General features: G+C 39.5%; 2 protein-coding genes across 3 annotated transcripts in view; both read left to right on the plus strand.

Annotated features, from left to right (window-relative positions):
- PIK3C2A (phosphatidylinositol-4-phosphate 3-kinase catalytic subunit type 2 alpha) overlaps positions 1-11,597 on the plus strand; it is a 51,435-nt gene extending 39,838 nt beyond the window's left edge. For both annotated transcript variants that reach the window (XM_017811586.1, XM_017811593.1), the window contains 11 exons: positions 552-688; positions 1,113-1,282; positions 2,400-2,556; positions 2,971-3,080; positions 4,284-4,491; positions 6,279-6,403; positions 6,809-6,926; positions 7,019-7,100; positions 7,533-7,642; positions 7,881-8,006; positions 8,551-11,597. In XM_017811586.1, the coding sequence (XP_017667075.1) occupies positions 552-688; positions 1,113-1,282; positions 2,400-2,556; positions 2,971-3,080; positions 4,284-4,491; positions 6,279-6,403; positions 6,809-6,926; positions 7,019-7,100; positions 7,533-7,642; positions 7,881-8,006; positions 8,551-8,733 (1,526 nt within the window). In that variant the 3' untranslated portion in view covers positions 8,734-11,597. The remainder of the gene's footprint in view (positions 1-551; positions 689-1,112; positions 1,283-2,399; positions 2,557-2,970; positions 3,081-4,283; positions 4,492-6,278; positions 6,404-6,808; positions 6,927-7,018; positions 7,101-7,532; positions 7,643-7,880; positions 8,007-8,550) is intronic.
- A 95-nt stretch (positions 11,598-11,692) lies between these two features.
- Positions 11,693-15,874, plus strand: RPS13 (ribosomal protein S13). The gene is made up of 6 exons (XM_017813478.1): positions 11,693-11,792; positions 12,048-12,096; positions 13,679-13,757; positions 14,530-14,699; positions 15,063-15,163; positions 15,796-15,874. Exons 1-6 carry the CDS (start codon positions 11,770-11,772, stop codon positions 15,827-15,829), a joined length of 456 nt encoding a protein of 151 aa, XP_017668967.1. The 5' UTR covers positions 11,693-11,769; the 3' UTR covers positions 15,830-15,874.
- Positions 15,875-16,089: the final 215 nt, after the last annotated feature.

Genomic DNA, 16,089 nt, shown 5'->3' on the forward strand with positions numbered 1-16,089 from the left:
TTGCCAAGGTGGAAGTAAAATTCTGTTAATCAACTGAATGTTTTCCTTTTATGATTTAGCTATACAAATATTTTTAGTAAATTGTATTCCCAAAATAAGACCACATGTAAAGCTCACTGTCTGGTCTGCTTCAACATTTGACAGCAGTTTAAGTTACTAGATTACCTCAGTGTCAGCTATGAGAAATGTCAGCATCAAAATATTTTGCAGTTACTGCTTATAGACCAATAATGGTTTATGTGGTAGAAAGCAGTTATTCAGAGTATAATTTATATGTTCATTCTAGTGACTGTAACTAATTGTAGTAAAGTAAGCTAAGTTGGAATGCTACATGTGTTTCATGGTTTGCTTTGTAACATAGTCTGTGAAATTGCTTAGTAGACTAATACAATTATTTTTACATCTAACTGGGTTTTGAAGAGGTTAGTCTAAGATTATAAAATTCATCCTCGTCAAGAAAAGTTTCTACTGAATAATGGAAATGCAAGTATAACATATGCAGTATAACATAAGGAGATGGTTAAATACACTTTGTTGTGTTTTATATAAAGGCATGGTAGAGCTTGTTCCTGCTTCAGATACACTTAGGAAAATTCAAGTGGAATATGGAGTGACAGGTTCTTTTAAAGACAAACCTCTGGCAGAATGGTTGCGAAAGTATAACCCTACAGAGGAGGAATATGAAAAGGTAACTTATCTCAGCGTTGTTCTTATTCAAAGATCTTTTAAAAGGAATAAATACCAACTTATGAAAGAATGAAGTTCATATTTCAGGTCTTCCATTGAAATTTGTTTTGTATATTTAAGAAACACATTGGAAATACAAGTCTTGTACCCTCTTCTTTGCCAACATAGTTTTGTGATTTGACTTCAACTCTTTTTCTCTTTCATTTATATAAAAAGCAAAATAACAATTTTTGCTGAAAAGTGTGATTTCTGAAGATTTTTGCAAACTTATCTGTTTAGAGAACAGTATTTGGGGAAAAAGCAAATTTTAGGGCCTGTCTTGCCTGGCTTGGATTTTACACTTATCAAGATTGACAGTTTAGTGCATGAATTATATTTTCCCACTGATATTTGGTCTCAATTCACTTTTCTCCTCTTCCTCCCAGGCTTCAGAAAACTTCATTTACTCTTGTGCAGGATGCTGTGTAGCTACTTATGTACTGGGAATTTGTGACCGCCACAATGACAACATAATGCTCCGAAACACTGGGCACATGTTTCACATTGACTTCGGAAAATTTTTGGGACATGCACAAATGTTTGGTAGCTTTAAAAGGTATTTTCTGGGTTTAAGCAATCTAGAGAATGAAGTGATGTTTTTAGTTTCCTTTTATAAGCGTTATCATTCCAAGCATTCTCTTTTAAATTCCTGTTATTTGCTGTACTCATTATGAAGCCAATATCTTCCAGTTTAACCAGAGAGTTTCCAAAACTCATTTGAACTTAAACATACAGAATTAATTTGGAAAAGGCTCCAGTTTCCTATTTCCATATTCTGATCTCTGGAATGCTTTTAAGGCAAAGCACACAGGCATAATGTTCAAATAAAATTACTGTTCTAGCTACTGGTAGATGAACATAAGAGATTTGGTCTCCTAAACACTATTTAACTTCAGTGCTTCCCAGCTGCACTCACTTCTTAAGAACGTTGTTCTATACACAACTGACAGATTTCAGTGGCAATTTCTTTTCAAGCCATGGAAGCAAAGTATTTTGGTACAGAAAAAGATTAATATAACTTTTTATTGATATTTTGGAGTCTTACTTCTAACACAGATCTTGGTGTTATACTTTTCCAGGAATATTGGATAAAGCTGTAGTGTAGTTTGACCTTGATAGCTATTGTCATGCCATGTATGTATTGCATGCCTGTGAGGTGAACTTTACCAATGGCTGAGAAATTGAGTGTCAGAACCTTTACATCATCTGAATATGAGTGTGAAACAATTGAAAGCAGACTCTGGATCATAAGAACAGTAGTGAATGTCAAGATTATGGAAAAGAGTGAACAGCAAATCTGTATTGACTAATCCTCTGTGTAGGGGAAGATAATCAATATCCAGGATAGAGGAGTTATGTTTTAGTCTGGTGATAATATAGTCATTAAATTTGTTTAAATATGTTATGGCTTCCAGAAATGAGGGAGGGAAGGCATTGTAAGGTAACCTGGCCTCCAAGTGTTGATCCAGATCTACTGTAGGTCCAGTACCATGTGAATGTGCCAGGCAATCTGAGGTAGCACGAGGGAGCTGAACCCAATTAAAAAACATGAAATGGCATTAATGGATTATTTAGTATCATTACACTAGGGTGGAGGTGGAAGGAGGGAGCAAGCACATGACAAGGAATAGCCCTTATAATTAACTTACGAATTCTCTGTGCTTTTTGGACAGGGATCGAGCTCCGTTTGTGCTCACGTCGGATATGGCTTATGTCATCAATGGTGGGGAAAAACCCACCATCCGCTTTCAGTTGTTTGTGGATCTCTGCTGCCAAGCTTACAACTTGATAAGAAAGCACGCAAGCCTCTTCCTTAACCTACTTTCATTGGTAATCATTTTTCAAATTCAATTGAAACTTGATAGGTCTGTCATGCTGGGTTGTATTAAATGCTATTTGTGCTGCAGAAACTCTTAATGTATGCTTTTAAAAGCCAGAAACATTCAATCTGCTTTTTGGGAAGGTTTATTTGCAAATTTTTAAGCTTTTTTACTGCCTACCTCTTTCCTGAAGATTTAAAACCAAGATGATACCATGAATGACACTGCGTAGTGTTTTTAACTGCTTTTAATTCAGCAGAAGTGGTGAATAACTGCTGTTATAAAAGTAACTGTTTGCTATCGCTGTTTGAATTTGGCAATTTAGTGCATCTACAAATGAATTTGAGAGTCTAAGTTTTAATCATTTCACTATAAAAGCATGTTGTTTCATTTCATTAAAACTGTAAATTTTAATTTCCTGCAGATGCTTTCTTCTGGGTTACCAGAGCTAAGTGGGGTTCAGGACTTGAAGTATGTCCAGGATGCTCTCCAGCCCCAAACAACAGATGCAGAAGCCACCATTTTCTTTACAAGGTACTGGATAAAGTGAAAACTAAAATATCTCCCAGCATCATTCTCTTAATGGGAGGTTTCTGCTATGAAAAAAACATATGAAGGATGTTTACAAACATATCTGTAGAAGTCCAATAGTACACTGTACAATCATAAAATATCAGTTAACTATGTAAGATCAGTTTCATATAAGACTAATGCTTGTGGTAAAAGACTTTGCTGTCTTTAGGAGTAACCTAAAACCTGGCTGTTTGAGACTTGCATTTTGAATACATCCTAATTTTTTTAATAGGAGTGTATATGATGTAATGCATTGTTAAGAAGTTCTCTCTTGGAGAAGTGCTTTTGCACACTGGGGAGAGAGGGATGATGTTCCAGTGTCGTGAGTGGGGGTGTGTATATAGTATAACTGAGTAGTTGCTGTGTGTTAGAAAATGTGTTACTGTTCTTCACTTTAAATGTACAGGGGAAACTGCCGTAGTATGCATGCAACTTAAAATTGCAGAACAGTTTGGGTTGGAAGGGACCATTAAAGGCCATCCAGACTAATTCCCCTGCAATGATCAGGGGCATCCTCAACTCTACATCAGGTTCCTCAGAGCCCTGTTCAACCTGGGCTTGAATGTTTCCAGATGTGGGACATCTACCACCTTTCTGGGCAACCTGTTCTGGTGTTTCACCCCACTTGCTGTAAAAAAATTTCTTCCTTACATAGAATCTAAATCTACCCTCACATAGTTTACCCTTTGTCCTCTTGCAACAGCTCCTGCTAACAAGTTTGTCCCCATCTTTTGTATAAACTCCCTCTGAGTACTGCAGAGCCACAATAAGGTCTCCCTGGAGCCTTCTCTTCTGCAGTCTGAGCAACTCCCACTCTCTGACTGTTCTTATGGGAGAAGTGTTTTATCCCTCTGATAATTTTTGCAGCTGTCTCCTGGACGTGATCCAACAGGTCCATGTCTTTCCTGTCCTCAGGGCTCCAGAGCTGGATGGAGTACTCTAGGCTTTTTAGCAAGTCTGGAAAGCCTTCACTTCTTGGATAAAATGTATTCCAAAGTTTGGATACTGATGCTATTTATATAGTCCATTGATCACACATAGTTTAAAAATGTTTTCTTTGTCAGTAAGAAATTGGGGGGTGTTGTTCTTATACTTCAGTCTGGTTTATTGACAGAACCCCTTTTGTGTGTTTTGATGTTGTTTGTTTGTTTGTTTTTTTTCTAGGCTGATTGAATCCAGTCTGGGAAGTGTTGCCACAAAGTTTAATTTCTTCATTCACAATCTGGCTCAGCTGCGTTTCTCAGGTTTACCTTCTAATGATGAACCCATCCTCTCATTTTCTGCTAAAACCTATTCTCTTAAACAAGACGGCAGAATCAAACAAGTGTCTGTGTTTACATATCAGAAGAGATACAACCCAGATAAACATTATGTAAGTATGTGGAGTCTGTTTCCACTCAGTGAAGATACTGTTTTATTTTCTTCCAAAACACAGCAGAGGCAGTTGACCAAAACCGTCCAAGAGATATTCCACAGCATTTATTGTCACACTCAGCGATTAAAAACTGGGGGTAGAGCAAGAAAGCAGGGGACAGGAGGGTGTTGTCATCCAAGGCGGCTGTTTGGGAACTGGCTAAGCATGGGTCTGCTTGTGGGAGGTGGTGAGACGTTTTCTTTGCGTCACCTTCCCTCCCAAGGACTGTCTTTATCTCAGCCCACAGGTCTTCTTGCTTTTGGTCTTCTTCTCCCTTCTGTCCCACTGGTGAGGGAGTGAGACTGAGCAAGCAGCTGTGTGGGTGCTCAGCTGCTGGCTAGGGTAAACCAGCCACAGGAGTGCTAGAGAGTGGGTTTTTTAGCATCCCATAATATTCTTCAAAATGAAAACACCTCTTGAAAAGGATCTAGAAGGAAGTAGAAAGGGCAGAAGTAGTGTTGGTGGAGATTATTTTAAAATATGGGAATTTGAGTCATGGGCTTCTGTAGCCACCTTCTGTAAAATGGCTCCTTCCTGAGTAGGAGTCTTTAAGTCAAGCACTCTGTTTTGGTCTGACCTTCCATTAAAGTTGTATTTGTTCCTCTTAAGTAAAAGCATCATTTCCTATACTAATGCATCTACATTCCTGTCAGCCTTACAAGGGGCAGAAAGCATTGCAGTTTGCCCTCAGGGTTTTTATAGCCCTTGGTTGCATTTTAAGATGTAATATTTGTATTCCTGTGCAGATGTGCAACTCTCTTCAATTATTTTTTTTACTGTTTTATTTATGTGCTGCTATTTGCTGGGCTGGAATAATCAGCTCAAGTTACATTTTCCTGAAGTTTTTTAAGAAGTGAGCTCTGTTGATAGATGCAAATGTACATCTCTTTCCAAGTTGTATTTGCTGTAAATGTCTTAATCTGGTAAGACACCATCTAGGGAAGGTAGAGCAAATCTGAAATATGCTGGAAGTGAAGAAGAGCTTTGTGCTGAATCACTGTATAATAAATGTATTTGAGTACTTCCAGTCTAAGCCAAAACAGCCTCTTACCTTCCAGGAAGCTGTTAAGGCAGTCTAGATTCTGTCTAGATTTTTAAAGTTAAATTATACATTGTACATTCAATTCATCTGTTCATAAAATGAGTCCACTGTGCAGCTTCTCAACCTTCATTTCCTTCTAAGAAAGTGAGTAACTGTATCCTGGGACTGTACCCCTGCTGTTTTTAAAAATTCTTTTTGTATAATGCAGTACACTTATATCTGCCCACAAAATTATCACTTTAGAAGTGGAATCTTTTGGAATCTTGAGGGAATTAAATTGAAAAAAATTACGTTTGAAGGGTTCTGTGGTAGTCCTGGTCCCACAGATACATGTTTCCATGTAATCCTGCACCGATGTAACATTTTGTATACCTATACCATAGGTGTATGGTATGACCTTACATTAAGGCTTAAAAGGGAGAGTGCAGACAGCTTAGCCTTAAATACCTTCATCCCCCTGTCAGCTGTGGATCTACATTATAGGAAGATCATGGAATGTTACTTTGCATTACGGGCTATTTATAATTCTAACTCCACTATAAAATGCAAATGCTGGATGTGGGATATAATAACAGGATATGTATTCAGGAGAAGGATTACCACAGGAGAGAGTTGATTGTTAAGAAAATTATATTGTTAAGTCAGTTCTATAATATTGTTATATAAACTACTTTTATCTTTGTGGTTTTTGTGTTTTGGGCAGATCTATGTAGTGAGAGTTTTGAGAGAAGGGCAAGTTGAGCCAACATTTGTCTTCCGAACATTTGATGAGTTCCAGGAGCTCCACAACAAACTTGGCATTCTCTTTCCTCTTTGGAAGTTACCAGGGTATGTTCCTAACTCGCTCATCACTATTATAAAAGCAACAAAACTGCTCCCAGCTGGGTGAAGGAAGAAATTGCTTGAAATGGAGACAAAACTGCTGAGGGGCAAATTAAGACCTCAGAGTTGGCCAATTAAGGGAGAAAACAGTTGTCTCCAAGTTTTAAGGAGAGGAGCCAGAGAAACATCTCAGTGTTTTGGGTCTGTGTGTCATATCACATATAACAATTGCCTATAAACATTTCCTTGCCTTTCTGTAGTGTCATAACCTGTTGGCATGCTGTGTTCCCGCTCCTGATTGGCAGAAAATAAAATGGATGTCAGCATTTCAGGATGGAAACAACAATGAAATCGAACTGTACTTGCTTCTGATAAATTAACTGAAACCCCAATTTTGCTCTTCTCTTGTAGCTTTCCTAATAAGATGGTTCTGGGAAGAACACATATAAAAGATGTAGCAGCTAAAAGAAAAGTGGAGCTCAACAGCTACATACAGAGCCTGATGAACAGCTCTTCAGAGGTGGCAGAAGTGAGTAGAAATAATTGAAATGAAATGCAAGTTTTCAGGTTTTGATGCTTTTTAACACTTAAACTAATATGTAACATTTCTTCCAAATTTAGTGTGATCTTGTTTATACTTTTTTCCATCCATTACTTCGTGATGACAAAGTGGAAGGAATAGATGGAATAGCCAGACCTACAGGTAGGTAACGTTTGGGTGGTGGCTGGTTTATAAATTGTATAACGCCTTTACAATGTGAATTTTTTAAATCTGGTTTAGTTAACTATAGTTTTCCCTCATTAGAAAATGCATCACTGTCTGTCCAACTGTGCCTGCATACAGTTTCAAGGAAATACATACCAAAAATTGCAACAATATATGTGATCACTTGGAGTTGTTCATGGCTTGACTAAATTATTCAGGTTTTCATTCTGAACCTTGAAGCTGGTTCTTGCAAGAGAACGCAAAAAATCTTTAAAGCCTATAGCCTTGCCCATATTAGGGAACTAGAAATAAAGTCAGAAACAGAGCTTGGTGTAAGGCTTATATTTTTTCCTATTTGTAGTAATCGAGTGTAGCACTGATGAAAAACATACAAATATTACAGAAGAAATAATTGTCTTATTTTTTCAGACACAAGTCCATCAAGTCCTACCTCAGGCAAAGTGGGAGGAGAAGTGAAGCTGTCCATATCCTACAGAAATAGCACTCTGTTTATCATGGTGATGCACATCAAAGACCTGGTAAGTACAGATGCTGCACTCGCTGCCAAAAACTGGTTCCATTTGTCAATTACCATCTTGACTTAGTTCCACCATTCCTGCATCAGTCTTTCTCTCTCCCTCCAAATTTTCCAAGTGCCAGCTTGATTAATTGCTGCTTTTGATTAGCTTGATTGGAAAGTCTAGATACTTGAAAATAAATATGCAATTAGTTATGCACTAATTAGTTTTCTAACTTGTCTTGTTTATTTGACTGTAGGTTACAGAAGATGGTGCAGATCCAAATCCCTATGTAAAAACATACTTACTTCCAGACACGCACAAAACATCCAAACGCAAAACCAAAATCTCCCGGAAGACAAGAAACCCAACTTTCAATGAAATGGTAAGTTAAAATGTATGTAGTAACTCCCTATGGTTTGCTATTATCTCTTATTCTAAGCATTAATTAAATATTGTCTAAAAAAAATAAATCTGTGAAGATATAGAAATGGAAAAGAAAAAGGAACTGTTTTGAAAAACTTTGTGCCCTGTTTAAAAATAAAACAAAGCAACTGAGTAGGTCAGTGTGCTGTGACAAGTAGGTAGAAATTTTTCAGACTGACTGAGGAGAGATGGGGAGAAGGAAAGGAATCTTAACACTAAAGACATCCCCTGCCCTGGATTCACTAACTCATGATGTGGAGAAAAATAAATTCAGAAGTCTTGGCATGTAAACTGTACTTCAGTCAAAAAACACTAGTCCTTCTAAACACTTAACACTGGGAGCACAAAATAAAATAGGGATGTATGTCAGCCCATTCTCTGAGAAACAGATGTACTGAATGGTCATAATGTCCAGTTAAGACACCTGTCAGTGGCTGGCAGTCAGAAAAAAGGGCAATCTGCGTAACATATAACCAAAAAATTCTTGACTTGTTACCTTCTAGCTCGTGTACAGTGGATATAGCATGGAGACTCTGAAACAGAGAGAACTTCAGTTAAGCGTGCTCAGTGCGGAATCGTTACGTGAGAACTTTTTCTTGGGTGGAATTACACTCCCACTAAAGGACTTCAACTTGAGCAAGGAGACTGTTAACTGGTATCGACTAACTGCTGTACCCTATCTGTGAACTCATTTCTACACCTGAGTAAGACCAGAACAATTGTATTCACTTGTGCTTTGCGCATCTTCCTACTTGAAGATAACTTGTGCATCTTAAATTTCAAGACTCTCCATTTCAACAGACACGTTGGACCAATGTTCATGTAGCCTAATCTGGAGGACTTCTAGAAAACCTGGTTTATGCTCATGTGATGTTACCAAGGCATCATTTTAAATGTTTAAGAGCTGTGGGTAAAGGAAGGGGTTTTTAAACCATCCATGAAAGCGAGATGAACAGTTTGACCATGCTGGTTGGTTGAACCGTAACTTAATCTTTAGGCCTGTGGATATAGCGCATTTTTGCTTTTAATTTGTTACCGCTGTTGTGTCATCCATGGCATGATGCTGGAGAACATCAAAGAAATTGCATATTTTAGTATTACATCCCCACTACTAACTAGGTATCACAGAAGCAGCGACAGGTAAAAATCTTGGTGGCTTCACACACACCTGTAGAAATGAAGGTTGAAGGGCTGGAAAAATTCCTTAGCATTGCATATAATTGCAGATTCATGCTTCTCTAAGATTTATTGGAGTGAGTGCCAATAATGGAAGTTGTAAATAATGGTGCCTTATAATTCAAATGCTTCTCTTTTACCTCATTTCTGGTATTTAAATATGTATACATATTAACTTTCAGCTCCTTATAAAGGGGTAACATTCTCATATTTGATACCTTGCAGGTCCTACTGGAAGTCTTTTCCTAAAATGTGTTATTTACTTCATAAATAGTTCAACTTAGATACATTTTTTTCTGCCCATGATCTCCAGAAATTGAATGAAGACTGGCTGAATGTGGTACCGTAGAAAATGTGCCCAGCTTCTCCGTGGGTTTTTTGTTGTAATTCCCAGAACTTTTAAATACTGCAGTGATTAAGTGTGAAAGACATTTAAACACTAACCCAAAGTGGCATTTGCACCTTTACCTCCTGGTAAAGGATGGCCTCTAGTTGAAAAGCACCGCTGCTGGATGAATTGCAGGCCAGAAATGAGTTGTGTTAAGTGAGCTTTGAGAGGAACTGGACTGCTTTTTTTTCTTTAACAGTTCTCAGCAATACTGTTTTTCACTCCCAGTAAGAACTACTTCCATTAAAATACTTCATTCCAAGAAGCATTAGATTTGAACTATGTTGTGACAGCAGAGTGCAAATGTCACTATCTCCTGTTAATACCACTGGTTACTTAATAGGTGTTTCTGCACTACAGGTGTCGCCTTTTTGTTCACCTTATTCGGGGTTTAGGTTGTTCATGTTCTGTCTAAACAAAGCTATAAAGTTGCACACTTTTCTGTAGTACAAAATCTTGAAGCGAACTTTGAAAGTGAAATATGCAACTATGAACAAAGACACAATATGGGGAAAGCCTTCTATCTACCCGACACTAAAAACCTCTTTTATAATCCGAATTTCCTTCCCCTGCTACTGACCAATCTCCCTTCAATACAGAAGAGAGAAGTAAACTTGAATCTCCTGGTGCCTAAACTATTCACGGTCCAATTTCATAGTAATTATTACAATTAAAAAGGTAATGCTATCTTGAATGTTAGAAACTGGGCCAATACTAATGGGCGCTTACAAATCCCAGTTGTAGTAGGCATCTTCTGCGTATTTTTCATTTAGTATTTAGCCTGTAAATAATAAACTATATAACTAACTAGATATATTTCCTGCTCACTTGATGCTTTTGAGACTTACTCCATTCCATCATTAGAATCACAAGTCACTTAAAACACAGGAAAGTAGACTACTGTTTTTGTGAAACGTTCCATTGTGAAATAAAATGAAAGCAATATGGACTGCCTTTTTTGCAGTTTGCTATTAAAGCACAGTGTCTTACAGCACAAAATACAATTAAACTAAAATCATTTATAAAATGATTTGCAGTTTTAACAGTTGTCTGGACTGAAAAAAAAAAAGTGTAGTACTGTATTATTGTTAGCACATGTCCTGACTTCTGATTTAATCTTCTTCATAGCTTAACTCATTTTGTGCCTTTCCCTTCCTTTTCAAAATAGTCACTGGCTGGAGCTTTCTACGGTCATGGATTTTATGTTGTCTATGGGATCTAGCCTTGGCCTCTCCTCATGTGTAGAGGACCAGCACCAAGCTTGCACCTCTTTGCACTATTCTCAGTTAAGAAAAAAATCTGATTGTTGCAATAAGAATTTACCGTGCTACATACAAAACCCAAGATGGATGTGAAAGAGGGAAATATTTGATTGGGATGGAATTTACCATATACTAAGTAGCTTGAGAAATGTAGTTTTAACAGCTTTTTGTATCTTGTTACATGAAAAGAAAAAAAAAAAAATCTTTTATGCACCGTTTGACCTGCAGCCGGAAGTGTAATTGTCCGTACAGACCTTGTGTGTTGGTATCCGAGAGCAGCAGCTTGCGCTAGGACCTCCTTCCTTTACTAACCTACAACTTTGCACTGAACTTTTTATTACTGCCTTTGTACGACCTTACAGCTGCCTGTCTCCGGACGCATGTGCGATCTCTGGTAAACGCTCTTTTCTCTATTTTTACAAGTGTTAGGGTTGTGTAGAAACCCCCGTCACCTGCCTTAACGCCGGGGCTCCCCCGGGGCGCGCCGTGTCCCCCCTTCCCGAGCGCTGCTCGCCGGGAGCCCGTCCCTGAGGCGGTGCTGGGGGTGAGGGAGGGCAGCGAGAGCGGGCGGGGCGCCGCCCTCTGTCTGTGTATCTCTAAGAACCAAATACTTTTAACTAAGCGGTAATAAAGATGTACAATGTCGCCCCCGCGCCCGTGCGGCGGGTTCAATGTGACTCCGTAACTCTCCTGTAAGTACATTAAACACTATTCTGGAATAAAACCCAACGCGTGTCCTGCTCTGTGAGGGCGGGGCTGGGGGGCGAGAGGGTGAGGAAGGGGGGGGGCGAGCCCCCTGATTGGCTGCTGCGCGGGGGGGCGGGGCCAGGCGCGGGCCCGACGTTTCCTGCGGAAGCGCGCGCGGAGGCCGCTCCTTCTCTCCCTCCGCCGCCATCATGGGTCGCATGCACGCTCCGGGGTGAGCGCCGGGACCGGGCTGGAGCCGCGGGATAGGGGCGAATCGGGACTCCTCAGAGGGATCGGCGGGCTCTGCGGACCGCGGCGGGAGCGGGAAGGCTGCTGCGGGAGCGGCGCGGCGCGTGTGGGGCTGGCGGGGGAGGCGCGCGGCCGCGGGAGATGGCGGCGGGGTGGGGAAGGCTCGGGCCGCGGCCCGGGGTCCTGGAGCTCCAGCGCGGCCCGCTCCGCTGAGCATCTCATCTGCTTCTTCCCACAGAAAGGGCCTGTCCCAGTCGGCCTTGCCCTACAGGCGCAGCGTGCCCACGGTGAGTTCTTTCCGCAGCATCTTTTCCGGGCCTCACAGCGCAGCTCAGGAGTGCCCACGGAGGGAAACGAAACGAGAGAGCTGTAATTTGTGTCATCGCTTTTAAATTATGGCCTGGTAAAAGGCTGCCTTCGCCTATGATGAATCGGGTTGTCCAGGGAGGTTGTGGAGGCTCCCTGGAGACACTCAACCACCTGGATGCATTCCTGTGATCCTGCATTGGCATGTGCTGGCCTAGATGATGCCCAAAAGTCTTGTCCGTCCCTGTCAATTCTGTGGTTCTGTGATGATTCTTACGGTGCTGGAGAAGCAAGTGTCCTGTCCTGGCCAGACGATTCATTAGGCAAAAAAAAGTTTCTTTTCCTCTTTGTGTGTCCTTTTACTTAAGTGCTGCTTCAGTTACTTCCAAGGGTCTATATGCTGGTAATTCCTTGAGATTAAATTACTCTTCACACTCGAGTTTGGCCTTCTCTGTTGTGGAATAAACCGCTTACTCTCAAAAATATTTACAGCCAATTTGTTGGTCAGGGAGTAAAGTAAATAATTTTGGTGCACCCTTAGTTCTTTCAGGTTACTTGTACTTAAAAAAGGGCTTTCTCTGTCCTTTGGTTGCAAGACTATTTCTTGGAGGATCTGTTTTGTTGACAGAAAGAACAATTTGTGGTGCATGTGGAAAAGCATGGACTGGAAAACAGTGAAATGAGAACATAATTTCGTATTTTGTGCTTTGATTTTAAGCAGATACAATTTGAAGTAAAATAATATGAAACTACTCGAACTACTGCTGACAGTAAACGTTTTGATAACAGTCAGGATGATCAAATGTTGTATTTGCTTTAAAAAATTGTGTCTTTTTTTTGCTCAGTTTTATTTATATTTTGTTTTAAATTGTAATCTTCGGAGCACTTCCAAATTTATTTTTGCTGTGCTTTTCAGTTTCATACTGTGACAGTATTAAAAAGGACAAAAAATCAGGAGCTTCTGTAGCTCACTGAAAGTGAGGATTACCTAGCTTGTTGGTGTTGTCTTCCCCTTAATAACTGTAGAAGCAGTGGCTTTATCAGCACAGTTTAACATAGAACTGGCCTTTTAATTCTATCTCAGTAGATCCATTTGTTTCTTTTTTTTTAATTAATGTACTTAAAGTCTGATTTTTCAGTAATCTCTGTAGGTGGTTTACTAAGAGGTGGCTAACTGGGTCTCAATTTCGTATTTCTGTCAAAAGGCCTAGTTTAAGAATTCCTTCCCAATGGCAGTGATTTTTTTTTTTGTCTGTAACTTTGTGTTTCTACTTCTGGTGTGGCAATTGAAGTGAACTGATGGTAAAGCAGTTGGTTTTTACAATGGAGCCTCTCATGTTTTACTTCTGCCTTCCCTCACCACATTTCACCAGCACTGTAGGTATATTGTGTGTCAAAAAAATTCTGTATTGTTAAAAGTACAATTTCAGTTCTTGATTGTTTTTCAAGCACTACAAAGCACCTATTTCTACCATTTATAAAAAGCTTTCATGTAGCTAGCCTGTGCCCTCTGTATTAAGCAGTGTTAATCAGTTTGGGGGTTTTTTTTCTCATTTTCTTTAGTGGCTGAAACTCACTTCTGATGATGTAAAGGAACAGATCTACAAGCTGGCTAAAAAGGGCCTGACTCCGTCCCAGATCGGTAAGGATTATAAACCACTCCTGAATGGGGACAAAACCACATTTTTCTGACTGTAATAATGTAATTGTTCTTTCAACCTGTGTTAAATAACATGCTAAGAAAACACTGCATATCTGGTGTATCTGTGTGTGTTCACTGTGGATAGCACTAAGAGCCATAAAGTAATATCCTGAGTTGGAAGGGACCGATGAGGATCTTGATGTAACATTGTGTGTCATAGGGAAGTTTAGTCTGCCCAGTTTCCCAGAGGAAGTTTTCAAATATTGGCAGCCCTTGTGCTCAGGATTTACTGAGCAAGGCACTGTAGCTGCATCATAGACCAGTTCTCAGTGGTTTGGAGCCTTCTAGAGATGAAGTGTTTGCATGACGGCTTTATGTGGTTATGAGCTGTGTATACAGTGTATGTGTAATTGGGTGCTGTGTAAATGAATTATCATAATCCCGAAAGTGATAATAATCCCTCTTAGAATGATAATTCATAGAGTGATTGAATACATTCCTTTAATGAGCCCTGTTGAAAATTTTCCAATAGTACTGTAGCACTTCATGTACTACCTGTGTAAGAGTAGTGGGTGTGTTAGTTGTGTTTTAAGATTTATCATAAAGTGTTTCAGCATTTGTAAGTTGTATTTTGCTCACTCATTGTCTGCCATTTCTTCAGTGTCCACTAGAAAGGTTTTTAACTTGCAGAAGACGTTTTTTTTGGATAGCTTGTAACTGTAAGGTTGGTTTCACAAGATTTCTTGGTGTAAGATGTGAATGTTTTTTCCAGGTGTGATCCTGAGGGATTCCCATGGTGTTGCCCAGGTTCGCTTTGTTACTGGCAACAAGATTCTGAGAATCCTTAAATCAAAGGGACTGGCCCCAGACCTTCCAGAGGATCTTTATCACTTGATCAAGAAAGCTGTTGCTGTTCGCAAACATCTTGAGAGAAATAGAAAGGTGTGTGCTCATTGGATAACTCAGTGTTTGTGTTTTTAAATTATACAGTAGTTTATGTACAGCTTGACAAAGCAAAGAAGCTTTGTGTACTTCCTGTTAGCTCTGCTTTGAGTAAATTTAAGGGGTTGGGGAGGCATTTTGGTCAAGGAGGATGGTATTTGTCTGTGAAAAGGATTTTAAAAGCAGCATTTAAACCACGTATTTCTGGTCCTCTTCTGACTTTACGGGATTCATCAGGCTTTGGTAATGGCAATGTGGAGTTTGTAGCAGTAGCTGTGGATTTTTTATTTTATTGAAGCACGTCTGAATTGTACATTGAGGAATTAAAGTAGTGCTTTGTTATAATGTAACTTTCTTTTCAAGGATAAAGATGCCAAGTTCCGCCTGATTCTGATTGAGAGCAGGATCCATAGGTTGGCTCGCTACTACAAAACTAAGAGAGTGCTGCCACCCAACTGGAAGTAGTAAGTCTTTTGCATTCCTATTGTCACTGAAGACTCAAAGGTTTTGTAAACTGCTGGGGCTATTACTCAAAGAGTGAAAAGTGTTATGATCAGGTGTGTAGATAACCCAGGCAGCAAAGAACTGGTATTTTTATAAATATTAACTGCTGGGTAAAATGACCATTGTAACATTTAGAAACACTTAGTGACCTTGTTTGTTGAGACAATGGTTTTTTTTTTCGATCGACTAGATAATTTTTATAAGAATACAAACTGCTGTCTTTGTTCTCGCTCGAGATACTTCTATAGTTGATGTTACTTTCAAAAATTTTTGAGAAATGGCTTAGTAGGTATGGCAAAAATGAAAGTCATTTATAGTTTTTCTCTTGAAAGGCAGCCACCACAGGCTTAGCCTTGCTTTTTCTAAGAAGACTTAAGTGCAGCTATCCAGGTTCTTGAATACATGGTTTTGTGCTGTGTTCCTAGTATTTATATTTTAAAAGGAAGAGTGAAATCTTATGCCATAAAAAATTTTAAACAGGCAGTGATTCAGCTCAAGACTGGTAGTTAAAGCTTTGAACTGTGTGACAACTAGTTTGAAAACCTGCCTCTGCAATTGATATTTCTCTCTTTTCTCTCTTCTCTCTTTTTAGTGAATCATCGACAGCTTCTGCCCTGGTCGCGTAAGAGCTGACTGTGACTTAATGAAAGAATAAATTTTCTTTATCTGAATTTGTGTTGTCTCTAAATGATCGGTGTCTTAGAAGCTTCTGCTTGTTTCAGGAAGCTGCTTTTAAGTGGGAAGTTTTCCAGGTGGAGCAGGTGTGCAGCCATGGTACTGAGTCATTCACTGCTGATGCATTTTATTCATATCAGGCTCTGCCTCTGTGTCCTGCAGGAGGAACTGGGGAAGAAAGCAGTAAGAGGAGGAAGACCTGGAAATTTAG

This window comes from Lepidothrix coronata, unplaced genomic scaffold (assembly GCF_001604755.1).
Source record: "Lepidothrix coronata isolate B3197 unplaced genomic scaffold, Lepidothrix_coronata-1.0 Scaffold1, whole genome shotgun sequence".
NCBI classification, from domain to species: domain Eukaryota; kingdom Metazoa; phylum Chordata; class Aves; order Passeriformes; family Pipridae; genus Lepidothrix; species Lepidothrix coronata.